The sequence below is a fragment of the Schistocerca americana genome, chromosome 2 (assembly GCF_021461395.2).
Source record: "Schistocerca americana isolate TAMUIC-IGC-003095 chromosome 2, iqSchAmer2.1, whole genome shotgun sequence".
NCBI classification, from domain to species: Eukaryota; Metazoa; Arthropoda; class Insecta; order Orthoptera; family Acrididae; genus Schistocerca; species Schistocerca americana.
Window position 1 is genome coordinate 602,161,170 of NC_060120.1, and position 21,048 is coordinate 602,182,217.

Genomic DNA, 21,048 nt, shown 5'->3' on the forward strand with positions numbered 1-21,048 from the left:
GGCACTGTCTAAAATGTAAATCAAATCAACTTTTTACTAACAAATACACTAAGTACACTTTGCACACTTTATTTTCGATCCATATTCAGTAACTATATCAATTTGACTACTCACACTTCACTGTTCACTTTTATTCACTCACTGCACTAGTTTTTCGGTTACTCCTTTCGTCACTGATAAGAAACTGTGGTTTGAACCCATGATGGGTCTTGCTTTATATACCCCAATACCAAATACCAATGGGTAGCTCCACCAGTGGTGAATTCCAGAACGTACCAAAAAGGCTTTGAATGATCCACAATATTCCAGAACATTCCACAACCTTTGAGATTGTTCTGCAATGTTCCACAATGATCTGGAATGTTCCCGAACATTCCGGATCTTCTCAAATGTTCCCTACTATTCCCGAATGTTCCAGAACATCCCAGGTCAGTGTGGAACATTCTGGAATATTGTGGAATACTTTCAAATGTTCTTGAATATTCTCAAATGTTCTGGAATGTTCTAGAAATTTCTAGAGGGCGAAACTTGCCTGCTCTTATGTCTTCAACAGCACGCCATTCAGGTAAAAATATGAACCTTCTTCATGGATACGGGATAGTGGGCTACCACACCATGTAGCTCCACTGATCATACCAGGACTCGTTTCTGAGTTTTAGTGGCATGCAAACTGTACACTTACTTTTATAATATAAATATTATATATATTGATTACATGTTCCACAAATCATATTCACATTAAATGTTATGTAGATGATGTTGACTGAACAAAAATGTAGCAAATATATTTGTTTTTAAATACAGCACATTCTGAATATTTACAAGCTTCTTTCTGTATATATGACTACTTAATTTCTAGTCACGAATTTCCATACAAGGAGTTGTTAATATCTTAAATCTACATTTGGTACACTTCTGCCATCTGGCAGACACTTTATTTCTATGGTTAGTCTGTTAATGTGATTTATAGCTGCATTTTACCCATTTCTGTGCCAAAGTTAGAATCGTTTAACAGTAAACACAATTATTTTTCCTTTTGGTGTTGTACTTGAGAATGTCTCTTTTACTGTCAAACTCAAGTGGATTGCTGAAAAATGTACTGAGAGGTTGCAGTTATCATTTCCAGCTTCTTAAAGAGACAGCTGCAAGGCGTACATGTGTGAACCCCAAAAATTCCAATTACTGTCTTTTATGCAAAGAAAATATTTTTTGTCAAAATGATGAGTTACCCCAAAATATTATCCCATATAACAGCGGTGAATGAAAATATGCAAAATGTGTTAATTAACTGACTTCTGTATCTAAAAGTATCTATATATTGCAATTTCAAATGTGATTGTATTCAGCACACTGGAAGTATGAATTACAAAATGTCTTCAGTCACAAATTTTCGTGTTTTGTTAAATACACAATGCTTTTCAGAACTTGTGGTTCCATCATCAGGTGTAACTTGTCTTAATATATGATTTATTATTGCTCTTGAATGAGGTGAAATGCTTATTTCTGTCATGAAAAGGTTTGTTGTTAGGTTACGAATTTCGTAAGTCAAATGCGGAAAACACGTGTGAAATAGTGGAAATAATGAACAGTGTAAACTTGCCACATAATCCAAGAAAAGTGTTTTTAACACCATTATACATTCTTTTCATTCATATCACTTCACTCAAAAGACATATTGCATACACATGTTAGTAAATACATCACAGATGTTGTTGTACATGGTGTTATCAAAACTGAATTTATTTTTAGTGCCAGAGATCTAATTATTAAACAAATGACATATGCAGGGAATAACTTTAGAATAGGTCTTTAAAATTACTGAAATTGTGAAATCTGGTTGTCCATTTAACACAGATTGTGGTTTTTTTATTTTATGGAGGTGTATCTCCAGTTGTTCTAACAGATTTAGGGTGTTACCATTGGCTTCATTATGTAGTACTATCAAATTGTTTTCTTGACTGTTGATGATATGTTTTGTTTCCAACATATGTTGTGCAATAACTGATTTTTTTGAAGTAGTTGAGCCTGAAAGCATTTATATGTTGTTGAAAGCGGGTTTTGAAGTTTCTGCGTGTTTTCCCTACGTAGTACACAGAAAACTGCAGCAAAGTACACTCTACTGTTGTTGAATTTTTGTGTATTTGATTTTATGTTATAGACAGCTAAGTTTCGTAACTTATTAGTAGTTACGAATGCAAATATTACATTTGTTTTTTTGAAAAGGTTAGCGATTTTTGTGAAATGGGCTCCAGGTATGAGATACTGGCAAATATTTTCTCTTCTTTCACAGTGTAGCCATTTGCTGTCTTACTTTTGTGTATCTGTCATTGCAGAACAATATCAGAAAAATGGTTACCAGATGCAGTTTCCACTTCACAGAAAAACAAGCAAAAACACGCATTTTAATGAATCCCACAGCCTCAAGACTGAGAACTCAACCTAAGACCCATAAACCTCATATTCCATTGAGGCCTACTGTTAATTCTAAAAATACACTTGCCTCCAAAGTCTCTCAATTACTGAATGAAATTTTGAAGAAACACTATTGTGTGTTGCACTTGCGATCTCATTATTGCGTTCTTGCCCGCAGCGAGAATAATATACATGCGACGTGTAATTCTGTTCAACACTTTATTTAGACGAGAAGTTTATTTTAAGATCACATAACAGCAGGAAAAACATTATCAACATTTCCAGTGCAATGAATATTACCAGTTTTTTTTTGTAACTAAGTGAGGAAAACAGTAACAGGAATACTAAACAGTAACAGCAGTACTAAAAAAGTCAAAGTGAATTATTAAATTCATGGAGCATGGAGAAAGCGTCTCACAACGCTCCTGGTGGTCAGTGCGAGAACTATGTTGACATGCGCCAGCCCATCAGCCGATTAACTGACATCTGTTTTGGCTGACGCCCAATGTCGCTACACCAGCCCCCCTCGGGAAAGCAGAGCACTGTCCTTGGATTAAGCCAGAAGTGACGTCCCTGAAGTGTGCTGGGAAGTGTACCCGTTGTCTGGAACATGTTTGCCATTCAATTGGAGCTGGTGATGTTGCTGGTGGAGGTCACTGAGTGGCATGTGGAGGTTACACCTCATTGCATTGCAGAGGTGAATGTGGAGAGTCTAGTAGGACGAACGCTGGTTTCACTCTATCAATAGAAACAGTATTCATCTTGCCATTGACTATGATATCAAATGTTTTGTCACTTCTAATGATGACACAAAGCGGACCGGTATAGGGCAGTGTGAGTGGTGGTTTGACGTCCTCTACTTGCAACATTACGTGTGTACAGGATCATAACTCTCGGGGCACGAAAGTTTGCGATGTATCATGGCGCAATGCTTGTCACAGTCAGATCTGCATCAGCCTTTCTCTGAGGTGGGTGACAAATACTGGTGCATTAACATCATCCAATGAAGTTGATTGTGGGTCCACGAACTCACCAGGAGGCCGGAGGACTTTTGCAGGTGAGGCGTCTAGATCCGTTGTATACATGTTACGTAGGCTGAGCAAAACCAATGGTAAGGCAGAGGTCCATTGTGATTCATGACACACTAAGGCAGCTTTAAGTGATCGGTGCCAGTGTTTAATCACACCGTTACTGGCAGTTGTTGTGTGATGTAATGCACTGCAAAATTTACTTAGTTAGTCAAATAGGTCAGATTCAAACTGCTGTCCTCTGTTTGCAGTTGTATGAAGCAGACAACCAAAATGGGCGCTCCAATGTGACACAAATGCAGTGGCTAGTGTCTCAGTAAAAATGTTATCTAGCAGAATGGCCTCTGGCCAGCTCATGAATTGGTCTATTACTGTCAGTAGGTAGCGTTGCCCTTCTGAAGGGGGCAGCGGACCTACTACATCAATATGAATATGGCAAAAACGTGCTGTCGTGTCTGGAAATTTGCCCACTGGCACAGAAATCTTGGTGCACTGGCCCAGCAGCGAGCCCATGCGCAACAGTGTTTTTTTTATTCCAGGCCACACAAAACAGCCAACTATTAGTTTAAATGTTGCCTTCACACTGGGGTGACATAATTGTAGACTTTCAAAGGCTTGCTTGCATAGCGCTGTAGGGCAAGTTTTCCCAGTAGAAACCTCACAATATAGCTTTGTGTTTGTAGCTGGAACACTGGCTGAAGTTGAAGGCCAGATGTGGCATCTTGCAAACAATCTCGAAGTTCCAGGTCAGACTCCCGTGCTTGGGCTAGCTGTGTGAAATCTATAGTCTTCGTGATACTTCTCAGCCGTGATAGACAGTCTGCAATGACATTGTCAATTCCCAATAAATGCCATACATCAGTAGTGAATTGTGCGATGAACTCCAGTTGATTATATTGTCTCGGAGAACACTTGTCATTATTTTGCCGAAAGGCATAAGTGAGGGATCTATAGTCTGTAAAAACGACAAAAACTCTAGCCTCCAATTGTTCACAGAACTGTTTAATGGACTCATTAATTACTGACAATTCACAGTTGTGTGCACTCCACTGTTGCTGTGCAGGAGACAGCTTTCATGAAAAGAATGCGAGAGGCTGCCAGGCTCCATCTATACACTGTTGCAAGGCAGAACTGATTGTCATCTGGCTAGTGTCTACTAGAAACAGGAGAGGTGCTTCCAAAGCCGGATGCGCAAGAAGGGCTGCGTCTGCTATATTTTTCATGGCCGCTTCAAACACGTTTTTCACCCACTCTATCCACAATACTGGCGTTTTGTCTTTAAACTTAGGAGCAGCTAAAGCTGTGGTACGAGGCTCTTGGTGTTCTGTTGCATGTGTAGGTGATCTCAGTAGAAATTAAGGACTCTCAAGAATCGTTGCAGTTCTTTAGCAGTTTCTGGCTGTGGAATACTCAATATAGCCTCTACTTTCTCCGGTGGTCTAAAAACGTAACCTCTGTCTGGCCAAAAACACACACTGAGGTGTTCAACACTACTCCGTATTTGTCAAGGTATTTAAATACCTCAATCAGGTGCTGTTTGTGTTCTTCTGGGATCACTGAAAAGATGAGTATATCATCAATATATGCAAAACAACACTGAAAGCCTTGCAAAATGGAATCTATGAGTCTCTGCCACATTTGGGCAGCATTTTTCAATCTGAAAGGCATAAACAGACAAAACGGCATTATAATGACCATTTTCGGAATATTTCTTTCAGCAACAGGAATCTGTATATATGCCTTTGCACAATCTAATACGCTAAACACCTTTTTTCCACATAATGTGTAATTATAATGTTTCAAGATGCGAACAGGGTACTGATCCGGTATTGTCTTAGCATTCAAGGCTCAATAATCACCACAAGGACGCCATGCATCATACTTTTTTGGCACTAAATGGTGGGGTGACGACAAAGGCCCACTAGATGGATGAATGAGGCCTTCCTTCAACATTGTATTAAATTCCTCCTTGGCAACAGCCTTTAGGTCAGGAGCAAGACACTTTGATCTACACGAAATTGGAGGGCCTGCGGTAGTATTGATTTAATGTACAGTGTGGTGACATACCTTTTGTGGGGCCCCAGGAGGCCTTATGTTAGCCGGGAATAGGTCCAGAAGTACGGTATACTCATCACTCTTCAACTGGATCGATTTCGTGTCATATATGCCATGCTACATCGGAATCCATTGTTAGATAGTCCCTTGACATTGTTTATTATGCGGGCATTGGCGACGTCCAGCAGCAGTCAATAATGCATTAAGAAATCGGTTCTGCTTATAGGCTCGGTTATGCCTGCCACGGTGAAATTACACTTCAAGGTACAATGTAATCCCACATCCACCTCAATGTGCTGCATTCCATACGTCGTGATAGTTGAATTATTAGATATGGGAAGGCAAAACGAGGTGGCTGGCTGATACTTGTGTAACAGGGTCCCTGGCAAAATACTTAAGTTAGAACCCTTGTCCACCAAATACTTGTGCCCTGTCTTGCGATCTGTCATAAAGAGATGCAAGGATGGTGACCGACAGTCTGGAGCAATTACTTCTGCCTGTCACTTACAAATGAGAAAGGTACATGGCAAAGTGCACTTGTGTGCCTGATCTCCGAATTTCCTGTGGCACCAACACATGTCTATCTGGGTTGAACCTTCGGCTATGGCAGAGTTCGCTGAGGAACGTCATCATCCTCTAGTGTACCTGTCAGACAGTAGTTCACTCATCTGCTCACTCAGCGTGTCAACCTTGCTCACGAGACTGTGGTAATCCGCCCGCTTTACCACCGAGGTACTATTACACACCATTGTAATTTCAGGGTAGTAGGTTGGTACGATTGAAACCTGGTAGTTAAGGAAGGCAGGATTCGGTTACGATTGTGGATGGGGCCATAATCAATTACTATTGTTACCTTTTACAGTTCCACGCATTTATTTTTAAAACAGTAATTCCAGACTTGACAATAAATAAAAAATACCACACGTTATTAAAATAACTGTGTAAATAATTGTGTTTTCAGTGCATTACAATTTAGCGAATTACCATAAAATAAAGATATAAATAATGTTTTAAAAAAACAAGGCATTGTGATCATGGCTGAAGGCCTTACACGACAAGAATGGCAATAAATTAAGAATGTTTGAGAACTCGCTGCAATTTACAACTTACCGGTATTGAAATATTAAAAGGTAAGTGGTCACAAATACAGCAGAAAGTGTCAGAGGCCAGGAATGGCAGTAAATAAGGTTTTAAGGCTCACTGCTAAAATGCAAACACCAAATTATTATTATTTTTTAAGCAAATGACCACAATCACGGCTGAAGGCCCTACACGCCAGGAACGACAATATATAAAATTTTTTTTAAAAACCTGCTGTAAAACAGCCAATACAATAGCAAAGATTAATTTAAAAAGACAAGCAACTGTTCACCAAATGCCAGGAACGGCAATAATATTAAAAAATTTAAAAATCTGCTGTAAACCAGGCAATGAAATAGCAAGGTTAATTAAAAAAAAAAAAAAAAAAAAAAGAGGTAACTGACCACCACAGGGAGAATAAGATAGTAAAACACAAGAACCAAGGGGCCACAGACAGTGCTCCAGGAATCGACCTCTGAGAGGATTCGGCAACAAACTTTTTCGCGAGGGATGAGATGGGCAGCCAAGAGTTGCACTCACTTCACAAGATGGAAACTCAGACCAGTGGCAGTCTACGAATGACTAATGATAATCTTACTGAGGCTACCTGATGTCCGAGAAACCAAATGAAATGATAGAACAATATGCCAAAAGCACTCCACTTGCTGCACTTCGCCTCGGCGATAGTACGATCAGCAACACGAACCCAAGTCACTGGAGAATTGGGAGACATCACAATAGTGAAGGTTTCTGTTCTTGGTTTGAAATGCACTCACCTTAAAGCTTGCTGGACCCAGTTTACCACGAGGTCATGCACCCTTGTGACCACAATCCTTCCATACAGCAGCCCATGCGTGCCGCCAGCGGACCTGAGTCCCCAACCAAACTGCCACACTCTCATCACACAACACAGACAAACAACCACGTCGCCCCAAAGATAGGGCAACAGTTACTACGTATCGATAGCCACTGCTGCTGCCACTAGCAGACAGGCAATGCTTGTGAAATGAGTGCCACCAGTCAACAAGAGAAGAAGACAAAATAACCGCAACTATGCCAACTAAACAATACGGTCTGGCCTCCAATAGAGGGCGGAAACCTACCAACAGCACCAACACGAGCCACAGCATGGCTCAACGATGATGTCTTGAATTCAATCCACCAGGTCTGCAACAGCATCTAGCAACATGTCCATTTGCGATGCTATAATGGCCTTCACTTGTGCTGGCAGACGGCTGCTCCACAATGTGCATAGTAATGTATCAGGTACTGTGCACGTGTCAACCTTGCTTCTTAAATGATGGAGGTACTGATATGATTTTCTGTCACCAACATCCTCTGGTGTGATGAGAACCTGCAGCACCCATTCTCCCTGCAAAGCACACACTCTTCCTATTAATCCAGTCTTTAATTTCTTGTATAATTCTGTGTCTGGAAGTGAAGTTGTAATATGTTGAACCTCAGCTGTGTAGCTGTGGTCCAGCTGACTGACCACCAGTGCAAACTTAGTGGAGTCGGCAGTCACACTGGCACAGAGGAAACTCGCTTCCACCTGTGCAAACCATAATGCTGGGTTGTGGGGCCAAAACGGCCGTAGCCACATGACCAGTCTTGAAATGGTTGGTGGGCCCATCCTCGCACCAATTTCTGATTCTTGAAGTTTGCCGCTAGCCATTTGTGCTGCTGATTTATTCTCTATCTAGCTGTGATCACGTCATCGGCCTTGCTGTGCTGGTACTGTGAATGGCTGAAAGCATGGGGAAACCACAGCTGTAATTTTTCCCGAGGGCATGCAGCTTTACTGTATGGTTAAATGATGATGGTGTCCTCTTGAGTAAAATATTCAAGAGGTAAAATAGTCCCCCATTTGGATCTCCAGACGAGGACTACTCAGGACGACTTCGTTATCAGGAGAAAGAAAACTGGTGTTCTACGCATTGGAGTGTGGAATGTCCCTTAGTCAGGTGAGTAGGTTAGAAAATTAAAAAGGGAAATGGATTGGTTTAATTTAGATATGGTGGGAATTAGTGAAGTTCGGTGGCAGGAGGAACAAGACTTCTGGTCAGGTGTATACAGGGTTATAAATACAGAATCAAATAGGGGTAATGCAGGAGTAGGTTTAATAATGAAAAAAAAAAAAGAGAGTGCAGGTAAGTTACTATGCATACTGAACGCATTATTGTAGCCAAGACAGCCACAAAGCCCATACCTACCACAGTAATACAAGTTTATAGGCCAAATAGCTCCACAGACAATGAAGAGATTGAAGAAATGTATGATGCTATGAAAGAAATTATTTGGATAGTGAAGACAGATGAAATTAAATAGTCATGGGGGACTGGAATTCTATAGTAGGGAAAGGAAGAGAAGCAAAAGTAGTAGGTGAATATGGAATGGGAGGTAAGCAATGAAAGGGGAAGTCATCTGATAGAATTTTGCACTGAGCATAACTTAATCACAGCTAACACTTGGTTTAAGAATCATGGAAGAAGGTTGTATACACGGAAGAGGCCTGGAGACACTGGAAGGTTTCAGATAGATTATATAATGGTAAGAAAGAGAGTTAGGAATCAAATTTTAAATTGTAAGACATTTCCAGGGGCAGATGTGGACCCTGTCCACAATATGTTGGTTGTGAACTGTAGATTAAAACTGAAGAAACTGCAAAATGGTGGGAATTTAAGGAGATGGGATCTGGACTAAACTAACAGAACCAGAGGTTGTAGAGAGTTTCAGACAGAGCATTAGGGAATAATTGACAAGAATGAGGGAAAGAAATGCAGTAGAAGAAGAATGGGTACCTTTGAGAGATGAAATAATGAAGGCATCAGAGGATCAAGTAGGTAAAAAGATGAGGGCTGGTAGAAATCCTTGGGTAACAGAAGAGATATTGAATTTAATTGATGAAAGGAGAGGCAGTAAATGAAGCGGACAAAAAGAATACAAACGTCTCAAAAACGAGATTGACAGGAAGTGCAAAATGGCTAAGCAAGGATGGCTAGAGGACAAATGTAAGCATGTAGAGGCATATTTCACTAAGGGTAAGATAGATGTTGCGTACAGCAAAATTAAAGAGACCTTTGGAGAAAAGAGAACCACCTGTATGAATATCAAGAGCTCAGATGGAAAACCAGTTCTGAGCAAAGAAAGAAAACCAGAAAGGTGGAAGGAGTGTATAGAGGATCTACAAGGGCAATGTTCTTGAAAGCAATATTATGGAAATGGTAGAGGATGTAGATGAAGATGAAATGGGAGATATGATACTGCAGGAAGAATTTGACAGAGCACTGAAAGACCTAAGTTGAAACAAGGCCCCGAGAGTAGACAAATTCCTTTAGAACTACTGATACCCTTGGGAGAGCCAAACATGACAAAACTCTACCATCTGGTGAGCAAGATGTATGAGACAGATGAAATACCCTCAGACTTAAAGAAGAATATAATAATTCCAATCCCAAAGATAGCAGGTATTGACAGGTGTGAAAATCACCGACCTGTCAGTTTAATAAGTCACAGCTGCAAAATACTAACACGAATCCTTTACAGACAAATGGAAAAACTGATGGAATCAGACCTCGGGGAAGATCAGTTTGGATTCTGTAGAAATGGTGGAACACATGAGGCTCTATTGACCCTACAACTTATCTTCAAAGATGGCTTAAGGAAAGGAAAACCTACATTTCTAGCATTTGTAGATGTAGAGAAAGCTTTTGACATTGTTGAGTGGAATACTCTCTTTCAAATTCTGAAGGTGGCCGGTGTCAAATACAGGGAGCTAAAGGCTATTTCCAATTTGTACAGAAACCAGATGGCAGTTATAAGAGTCGAGGGGCATGAAAGGGAAGCAGTGGTTGGTAAGGGAGTGAGACTTGGTTGTAGCCTATCCACGATGTTATTCAACCTGTCTATTGAGCAAGCAGTAAAAGAAACAAAAGAAAAATTTGGAGCAGGAATTAAAACCCATGGTCAAGAAATGAAAAGGTGTGCCGATGACATTGTAATTCTGTCAGAGACAGCAAAGGACCTGAAACAGCAGTTGGACAGAATTGACAGTGTCCTCAAAGGAGGATATAAGATGAACATCAAACAAAGCAAAATGAGGATAGTGGAATGTGGTCGAATTAAATCAGATGATGCAGAGGGAATTACTCATAGATTAGAAAATGAGACATTTAATGTAGTAAATGATTTTTACTATTTGGGGAGCAAAATAACTGATGATGGTCGAAGTAGAGACGATATAAAATACAGACTGGCAATGGCAAGTTAAGCGTTTTTGAAGAAGAGAAATTTGTTAACCCTGAGTATAGATTTACATGTCAGGAAGTCTTTTCTGAAAGTATCTGTATACAGTGTAGCCATGTATGGAAGTGAAACATGGATGATATATAGTTTAGACAAGAAGAGAACAGAAGCTTTCAAAATGTGGTGCTACAGAAGAATGCTGAAGATTAGATGGGTTGATCACATTACTAATGTGGGGGTACTGAATAGAATTGTGGAGAAGAGAAGAGGAATTTGTCGCAGAACTTGACTAGAAGCAGGGATCGGTTAGTAGGACACATTCTGAGGCAGCAAGGGATCACCAATTTAGTACTTGGGGGAAGCGTGGAGGGTAAAAATTGTAGAGAGAGACCAAGGGATGAATACACTAAGCAGATTCAGAAGGATGTATGTTGCAGTAGTTACTCAGAGATGCAGAAGCCTCCACAGGATAGAGTAGCATAGAGAGTTGCATCAAGCCAGTCTCTGGACTGAGGACCACAACAAAACATAGCAACATCTGAAATTAAAGGTATAGAAGTTCCTTCAGGTATCAGATTTGCCTCTTTTGATGTAACCAACCTATTTACAAATGTACTGACTGTACTGACTGAAGAAACAATAGATATAATCTTTGAAAACTTAGTAAAACATAAGAAAATGTCAAATTCAGAAATATCAGGAGTCAAGGACATGTTGCAGCTAATATTCTCACACAATTACTTTACATTTAATGGGAAAGTTTACCAACAGAAGGATGTCTTGCCATAGGCAGTAGCATAACAAGTTTGCTGGCACAGATATCTCTCAATCATCTGGACAGTAAGTTCTGTAAAGAAAACAATAGACTCAAAAGTGAAATAATATATAAGGGGCATTCAAATGAAACCTGGTCACTTTTGTAAAGTAACGGTAATGATTTTATTACCTCAAAAATTTAGTTACAGACAGTACACATACTCAAAAATACGCCGAAACTGTTGGCACATTTATCCCATTGTGACACTAGTCGGTCGATTCCATCCTTGAAGAAGCTAGTTGGCTGCTGTTGGATCCAGGCCTGGACGCAGTCACACACTCATCCATTGTGAATTGCTGTCTGCGAATAGCTTGTTTTAGAGATCCAAACACATGAAAGTCACACGGTGAAAGGTCGGGACTGTACAGTGGATGTTCCAGCATTTCCCACCAAAACTGCTGCAATGTTGTTTTCACCACATTTGCCTTGTGTACGCGGGCATTATCATGCAGGAGGATTACGCCATTGAACAACATGCCTCAGTGTTTCGACTTGTTGGCTCGTCTAAAGTTCTGTAAATTGGCTTGATAGCGCCGCTAGGCATTGATGGAAGTTCCCCGTTCTAGGAACTTGACAAGCAGTGCACCCTTGTGGTAAAAAAAGAAGGTTATCATGAACGTACCAGAAATGGTGTGGATGGCCTTTGGTTTCTTTGGAGGTGGTGAAGTCACACGTTGCCATTGCTTGCCCTGACACTTGACAAAGTGGTGACACCATGTTTCATCACCTGTGACAAAACGCGACAGAAAGCCATATTCCTCCTCATGATAATGTTGCAGATGACTCAAAGACAGTGCCATTCAAGTATTGCACTGTTCGGTGGTCAGTTGGTGGGGAACCCATTCCACACAGATTTTTCTGTGCCCACACTAATACCCAGTAAACAATGGATCTTGTCCACAGTGATTCTGCTGTTGTCCAAGACTAAAGCATTCACTTCTGCGACCATTTCCGGTGTGATGACACAATGACCCTGTCCAGTCTGAGCATTGTCTTCCAGTGACTCACACCCCTCAAGGAATTGTTTGCCCCATTCCACAACACTTGAATGACTCAGACTGTACTCACCATACACAGCCTTCATCCATCGGTACATTTCACGGCCTCTAACTCCCTCTGCCGCCAAAAATTGAATCACTCCTCGTTGTTCCTGCTTAGTCGCCTGCACGTTCAGTAGTGGATGATAACTTGTGTGATCACCTTCTCTTCGGCATGAAACCACACTGGTGCTATGCAACATCAAACAGTGCTCTTTAGCAATAGATGGTGCCACCATACCCGCAGTTATGTGGAGCCATCTTACGTATAAGGCAAAGGTAGACAAACTAACCATGTTTCATTTGAACTAACCTCATATTACTGGAGATATGCTGCTATTCGATGGAACAAAAGAGGAGATTGAAGAACTAATTGCAGTATTCAATTCTTTACATACACACATAAAATTCACAACATAACATGACGACAGCAAAAGCATAAATTTCTTGGATCTAAAAATCACTTATCACCAACAAAAACATAAGTTCAGCATACACAGAATCACACATACACAGACATAACAATGGACAACTCACCATGCCATCCCACCACACAGACACGTTGCATTTAGGTCCATGCTACACAGAGTACACTCTCTTGACTTAGAAGAAAACAGCCTCAGGAATGAGCTAGATACAATATAAAGCATTGCCATAAACAATGGTTACACAGCCAAAATAATTGACAATTTAGACAGACAAATACACAAACGTAAGACAACAAATGGCCACACTGTGAAAGAAGCGAAACATTTGCCAGTACCCCATACCTGGGGACCTTATCACAAAAAAATTGCAAACCTTTTCAAAAAAACAAATGTAATATTTGCATTCTCAACTACTAATAAGCCAGGAAACACACTTGTCCATACCATAAAATCAAATACACAAAAATTCAACAACAGTGGAGTGTACAAAGCAATATGCTCCAGTTGTTCTGCCTACTACATGGGGAAAACACAGAAACTTCAAAACCCGCTTTCAAGAACATATAAATGCTGTCAGGCTCAACCACTTCGAAAAATCAATTATTGTACAACATATGTTGGAAACAAAACATATCATCAACAGTCTAGAAAACAATTTGGTAGTACTACATTCTGAAGCCAATGGTAAGACCGTAAATCTGTTGGAACAACTGGAGAGAAACCTCCATAAAATCAAAAAACCACAATCTATGTTAAGTGTACAACCAGATTTCGCAAGCCATAGTTACTTCAGTAATTTTAAATACCTATTCTAAAGTTATTCCCTGCATATGTAAACTGTTTACTAATTACATCTCTGTCACTAAAAATAAATTCATTTTTGATCACACTATGTACAACAACATCTGTGATGTGTTTACTAACATGTGTATGCAAATATGTCTTTTGAGTGAAGTGATATGAATGAAAAGAATGTATAATGGTGTTAAAAACGCTTTTCTTGGATTATGAGGCAAGTTTACACTGTTCATTTTTTCCACTATTTCACACATATTTTCCGCATTCGATTTATGAGATTCATAACCTAACATCAAACGTTTTCAGGACAGGAATATGCATTTCACTTCATTCAAGAGCAAAAATAATTAATGTATTAAGACAAGTTATACCTGATGATGGAACCAAAGGGTCTGAAATGCATTGTGTACTTAATAAAACACAAAAATTTGTGACTGAAGGCTTTTTTAAATTCATGCTTCCAAACCTAAATGTTTTAGTGGTCTATTACATGGCTTTTCTGGTTTCAGTTTTCATAAAAATATACACTGAGGAAATTAGAACTTTACACCATGTTTATTATTTCTTTGTGGTACACGGAACTGTGTTACACAAATGGCTGAGGTAGATGTATGAAGTAGCCACAGCATGCCCACTGCAACTGTCAGGGACATTCTTTTGCCAACTCTAGAGTAGATTAATAGGAGGTAGGATATTTTCAACAGTACAAAACCGAATAAGCTGAGTTTTTCCAAAGTTTAAAGCTATCACATTTGTGCAAAACCAGTTAGTAACTTTCACATAAAACATAATTTACTATTTTCTCCATTGATGTTTCTTTGTCCAGCTTCACAGTAATGTTTATATCATCTGCAAGTAAGACTAATTCAACCTCCTGATTCAAATAAAATGGTAGCTCATTAACATAAAGGAAGAACAGAAGTGGGCCAATGATCAAAGCCTCTGTGACTCACACTGTATCCCCCCCCCCCCCCCCCCCTCTTTATTTTTATATGGTGTCCCTCTTTGTATTACTCAAACAGCACAGGGCAGCTTTCTGCATTCTGTTTCTGAAATAATAACTAAACCGGGCATGTTCTCAATTACATATTGCATAAAAACTTAAATAAAGAATATTACAAGTGACACAATGAAATGCCTTCAGCAAGTCAAAGATCACAACTGGTGACATTTCATTTAAGGATTTTATTATGTGCTCAGCCAATATACACACTAAAGTGCCAAGGAAACTGGTATAGGCATGCATATTCAAATACAGAGATATGTAAACAGGCAGAATACGGTGCTGCAGCTGGCAATGCATATATAAGACAACAAGTATCTGGCGCAGTTGTCAGATCGGCTAGTGCTGCTACAATGGCAGGTTATCAGATTTAAGTGAGTTTGAACATTGTGTTATAGTTGGCGCATGAGCGATAGAACACAGCATCTCCAAGGTAGCGAAGAAGTGGGGATTTTCCCTAAACACCATTTCATGAGTGTATTGCTAATATTAGGAATCCAGCAAAACATCAAATTTCTGACATCGCTGCAGCTGGAAGAAGATCCTGCAAGAACGCGACCAACAACGACTGAAGAGAATCATTCAGCGTGACAGAAGTGCAACCCTTCCACAAGTTGCTGCAGATTTCAATGCTGGGCCGTTGACAAGTGTCACTGTCTGAACCATTCAATGAAACATCATCAATATGGGCTTTCAGAGTCGAAGGTCCACTCATGTACCCTTGATAAATGCATGACACAAATCTCTACGCCTCACCTGGGCCCGTCAACACTGTAAATGGACTGTTGATAACTGAAAACATGTTGCATGGTCGGACGAGTCTCATTTCAAATTGTATCGAGCAGATGGATGTGTACAGGTATGGAGACAACCTCATGAATCCATGGACCCTGCTTGTCGGCAGGGGACTGTTCAAGCTGGTGGAGGCTCTGTAATGGTGTGGGACGTGTGCAGTTGGGAGTGATACGAGACCCCTGATACGTCTAGATAAGACTCTGACAGGTGACACACACATAAGCATCCTTTCTGATCACCAGCAACCAATACTGTCCATTGTGCATTCTGCAGACTTGGGCAATTCCAGCAGGACAATGTGCCAACCCACACATCTCAAATTGCTGGAGAGTGGCTCCAGGAATGCTCTTCTGAGTTTAAACACTTACACTGGCCACAAAACTCCCCAAACACGAATATTATTGAGCATATCTGTGATGCCTTGCAAAGTGCTGTTCAGAAGAGATCTCCACCACCTTGTATTTTTAGAGATTTATGGCCAGCCCTGCATGATTCATGGTGTCAGTTCCCTCCAGCACTACTTCAGACATTAGTCGAGTCCATTCCAGGTAATGTTGCGGCACTTCTGTGTGCTCGCAGGGACCCTACACGAGATTAGGCAGGTGTACCCACTTCTTTGGCTCTTCAGTGTAAATAGTTGTATGAGTAGTGTGGCCATTTTGAAATCTAAACTGTGATTAGCTGAGTATCCCTTTTAGCACAAAAGTAGGTGACAACCCAGGAGCAAAGTTTTTTTAAAAAAAATTCACATTTCAATGTACAAACCAGTTGCAGACTGTGATGTTTACATAGTGTTATTAATCTACAATTCTCCATACAGTCCTCCCACTCACTCCAAAATGACATTTTCTTTTTGTTGTGGAAAAAATTGAGTCAATGTTTCTTACAGCATGAAACGCTGCATTTTGACGCTCTCTGATATGTGTTCTGCTTTACTTGCAATGATTGTGAGCCGTTTTCACTGCGTCATTATTGCAAAACTGTGTCCTCAATCATTAAAAAAACTGCTGTGAGAGGCAGGGATGATCCTGACATTTCTTTTCATAAACCCACTCAACTTGTTGGTAATTCTGGTGCTATTCTCAGACTACCGTAAGTATAATGTGCCTTCATTAGAATACATCATTACTGTACAAATAACAAAAACCCATTAACGAAAAACTTAAAAAACTTTTACAGTGTTCTGCTGAAAGACTTCTGTTGGACATGACTACACTTCTGTTGGACATGACTAACGGCACATCAGTTTTCATTTGCTTCAGTTTAACTGGTGTGGCACAATGCAAGGAAGAGTTTCTGAAGATATCATCGAATCTGACAAAAATCCAGAAGACATTTTCAAACAAAACCTATTCAGTTTTCAACGGTACTAACTATGTACTATGGTCTCATCTGAAATTTTATCATTCTACCATTTTAAATTTAACACAGCATCAAGGCTATGTAAAGGTCAACATTCAGTTCACCCTCACAGGTTTGCCTAAAATAGATTTTACTGCTGAAAAATTGATTGCAACGCTTTCAAGAAAAAGCTGGTATGGTATGTCTAAAGCAAGCACATTATATACAGTTTCATTTCATGTGTTAGGATGCAGAAACATTTGATCCAAGTAAGTATGCCAGATGCTGTAAATTTTTTATGACATTAGTAATGACTTTCTGTTTTTATGATGTTCAGTTATGGTAGCATATTTAATGTGGCCGCAGTCTACTCACTAAAACATAACAGGTTTTATTATAATGAACTGCAACATTACAATGACTGGAAAATGAAATGCAACTGGTGGAAAGATATTTTAAAACTATAGTGGTTCACTAAATCTGGCACTGAAGTAATGTAAAATGTAGAAGACACTGTAATGTTACAGTTTCTGCAGATGGAATCAAAATGTGATGGACAAATACCAACTAAACAGCAACATACCTTTCCAAGGAGTCACTTGATAAATTACTGTCACTGTTTACAGACTGCAACTGTGGATGTGGCAATGACTTCTCATCTTCATCTGATTCCCAGCCACCTCCAGCACGTCCAGGTACATGTGCTTGCAAATGACAGAGATACATAAGGCTATACAGTAACATGTATTCAAAGTTGTAGATGAAACTAAAACAACTAACTCATTAAGCAAGGCACAGTAAAACTGGATTTAAAATGTATGCAGAAACGGATTACTAAAGATATAAATCTGAATGTAAAATTATGAAACCAATCATATACATCAAGTCACAAGCATGTCAATATTATACTGGGCAGACTACAAAGCTTACAAAGCTCCTGAAATGAAAGGAAAAAGAACACAGTACCAGTATTTGCTAATTATAGCAGTGTTACTGTCAGGTACAAAAAGAAATATTTATATGGAAACGTACAAACTGAGGTGCGTAGCTTCACCCTGGTTAGCAGATCAGAAACATATTAACTGGGAATAAAATTAATATTATTAAAATCAGTCACAGATATTACAGCTGGAAGAACTACGTAAACTGTTCAGTGCTGTAGTGGTACAGTTCAAATAAAGCTGACATCCACTTAAGCAGTTATCAGTTGCAGAATGAATAGCTATCATCAGAATGGGAATGCTGACACACACTTTCAGTGGGCTGTATGAGAAGGCTAAAATATTTAAAACTTGCTTCTGGAATTCTTTCCCTGAATGAAATCATATTAATATTCTCCTTTTGATCGCTGCATGTATTCTGAAATGACAAACACATAGATAAGTGACTGCGGGTTTGAAAATTCACCAAAAATACTCTTCAGATGTAAGGTCACTAGGACAAGATGAGATAACGATTCGATTGTTTATAGATTACCTGAAATTTATCACCTTCTAGCAGCAATATATTGTAGATTATTGAAGGAACAAAGTATTTCAATAAATCTGAAAAATGTACAGTTCAATCTATTTTCAAGAAATGTCAGTGTGCCATTCTCAACAGGGAGAAACTTGCTTCATGTGTATCCCTCAGATTGCTACTGCTCATTGTTATTGATGTTGTGGTCTTCAATCCAAAGATTGGTTTGATGCTGCTCTCCATGCTACTTTATCCTGTGCAAGCCTCTTAGTCTCCGAATAACTACTGCAATCTACATCCTAAATCTGTGTACTGTCTTCATCCCTTGGGCTCCCTCTACGATTTTTACCTCCCACACTTCCCTTCAGTAGTAAATTGATGATCCCTTGATGTCTCAGAATATGTCCTATTAAACGATCCTTTCGTCTAGTCAGGTTGTGCAACACATTTCTTTTTTCCCCAATTCTGTTCAGTACTTCCTCATTAGCTACACAATCTACCCATCTAATATTCAGCATTCTTCTGTAGCACCACATTACAAAAGCTTCTATTCTCTTCTTATCTACACTACTTTGGGATTACCTACCAGTCATTATATACATCATGAGCAGTAGCATCCCCTCCCCCCCTCCTCCCATGAACCAGAAATCTTGCCATTGGTGGAGAGACTTCTGTGCCTCAGCGATTCAGATGGCCATACTGTAGGTGCAACCACAATGGAGTGGTGTCTGTTGAGAGGCCAGGCAAATGTGTTGTTACTGAAGGGGGGCAGCAGCCTTTACAGTAGATGCAGGGCAACAGTCTGGGTGACTGAGTGATCTGGCCTTGTAACATCAACCTAAAAACAGCCTTGCTGTTCTGGTACTAAGAATGGGGAAGCTACCACTGTAATTTTTCCCAGTGGTGTGCAGCTCTACTGTACGGTTAAATGTTGGTGGCATCCTCTTGGATACAGTATTCTGGAGGTAAAATAGTCCCCCTTTCAGATCTCTGGGTGGGGACTACTCAGGAAGATGTTGTTATCAGCAGAAAGAAAACTGACATTCCTTGGATCAGAGTGTGTAATGTCAGATCCCTTAATTGAGCAGGTAGGTTAGAAAATTTGAAAAGGGAAATGAATATGTTAAAGTTAGATACAGTGGGAATTAGGAACAGCACTTCTGGTGAGGTGAATAAAGAGTTAAAAATACAAGTCAAACAGGGGTAATGCAGATGCAGGTTTGATAAACAATAAGAAAATTGGAACGCAGGTAAGCTACTATGAGCAGCATAGTGAACACATTATTGTAGCCAAGATAGACATGAAGCCATGTCCACCACAGTAGTAAAAGTTTATATGCTAACTAGCTCAACAGATGATGAAGAGACTGAAGAAATTTATGATAAGGTGAAAGAAGTTATTCAGATAGTTAAGAGAAATGAAAATTTAATAGTCATGAGAGATTTGAATTCAACAGTATGAAAATGAAGAGAAGGAAATATAGTGGGTGATTATGGACTGGAAGAAAGGAATGAAAGAGGCAGCCACCTGGTAGACTCTTGCACAGAGCATCCCGAAGGAAAGTTGTGTATGTGGAAGAGATCTGGAGACACCAGAAGGTTTCAAATTCATTGTATAACGTTAAGATGGAGATTTTGGGACCAGATTTTACATTGTAAGACATTTGCAGGGACAGATGAGGACTCTGACCACAGTTAATTGATTATAAACTGCATAAGAAAAGTGAAGAAACGGCAAAATGGTAGGAAATTAAGATGTGACCTGAATAAACTGAAAGAACAAGAGGTTGTGGTGAGTTTCTGTGGTAGCATTAGGGAACAATTGACAAGAACAGAGGAAAGGAATACAGTAGAAGAATAATGGGTAGCTTTAAGAGATGAATTAGCGAAGGCAGCAGAGAATCAAATAGGTAAAAAAAAATGAGGCCTAATAGAAATCCTCAGGTAACCCAAGAGATATTGAATTGAATTGATGAATGGAGAAAATATAAAAAAAAAACAGTAAATGAAGCAGATGAAAGGGGATACGAATGTCTACAAAACAACATTGACAGGAAGTGCAAAATGGCTATGCTGGAATGACTAGAGGACAAATGTAAGTATTTAAAAGCCCATATCACTAGGGGAAAAACAGATGCCACCTACAAGAAAACTGAAGCAGCCTCTGGAGAAAAGAGAACCATCTGTATGAATATCAAAAACTCAGGTGGAAAACCAGTCCTAAGCAAAGAAGGTAAAGCTGAAAGGTGGAAGGAGTAAACCGCGAGGGTTCATTTATATTTTAAGTTACCTTGTTGTGATCTTCAGCTCATAGTAGTCTGTGAACCCACCCAACTTGTTAAATACTCTTATCTGTAGAATAGCTTAATTTTTACTGAAAACCAGGACTTGGCAACTTCTATCTTTTAAGACTTTTATTGTGCCTTTAAATACAGCACTTATAGATAATAAGTATCTTGTTACAGGAGACCTTCTGGGCAATAAATAACAAGCAGTTTTTCAACACATACATATATACATTATTGATATAAACTTCTGGTGATTGGTAATC

At 39.6% G+C, this 21,048-nt stretch overlaps 1 protein-coding gene across 1 annotated transcript in view; it reads right to left on the minus strand.

Moving 5' to 3' along the window:
• Positions 1-21,048, minus strand: part of LOC124596115 (AP-4 complex accessory subunit Tepsin-like) — a 102,521-nt gene that overhangs the window by 16,207 nt on the left and 65,266 nt on the right. Inside the window, exon 7 of the mRNA XM_047135129.1 lies at positions 17,623-17,743. Coding sequence (XP_046991085.1) covers positions 17,623-17,743 — 121 coding nt within the window. The remainder of the gene's footprint in view (positions 1-17,622; positions 17,744-21,048) is intronic.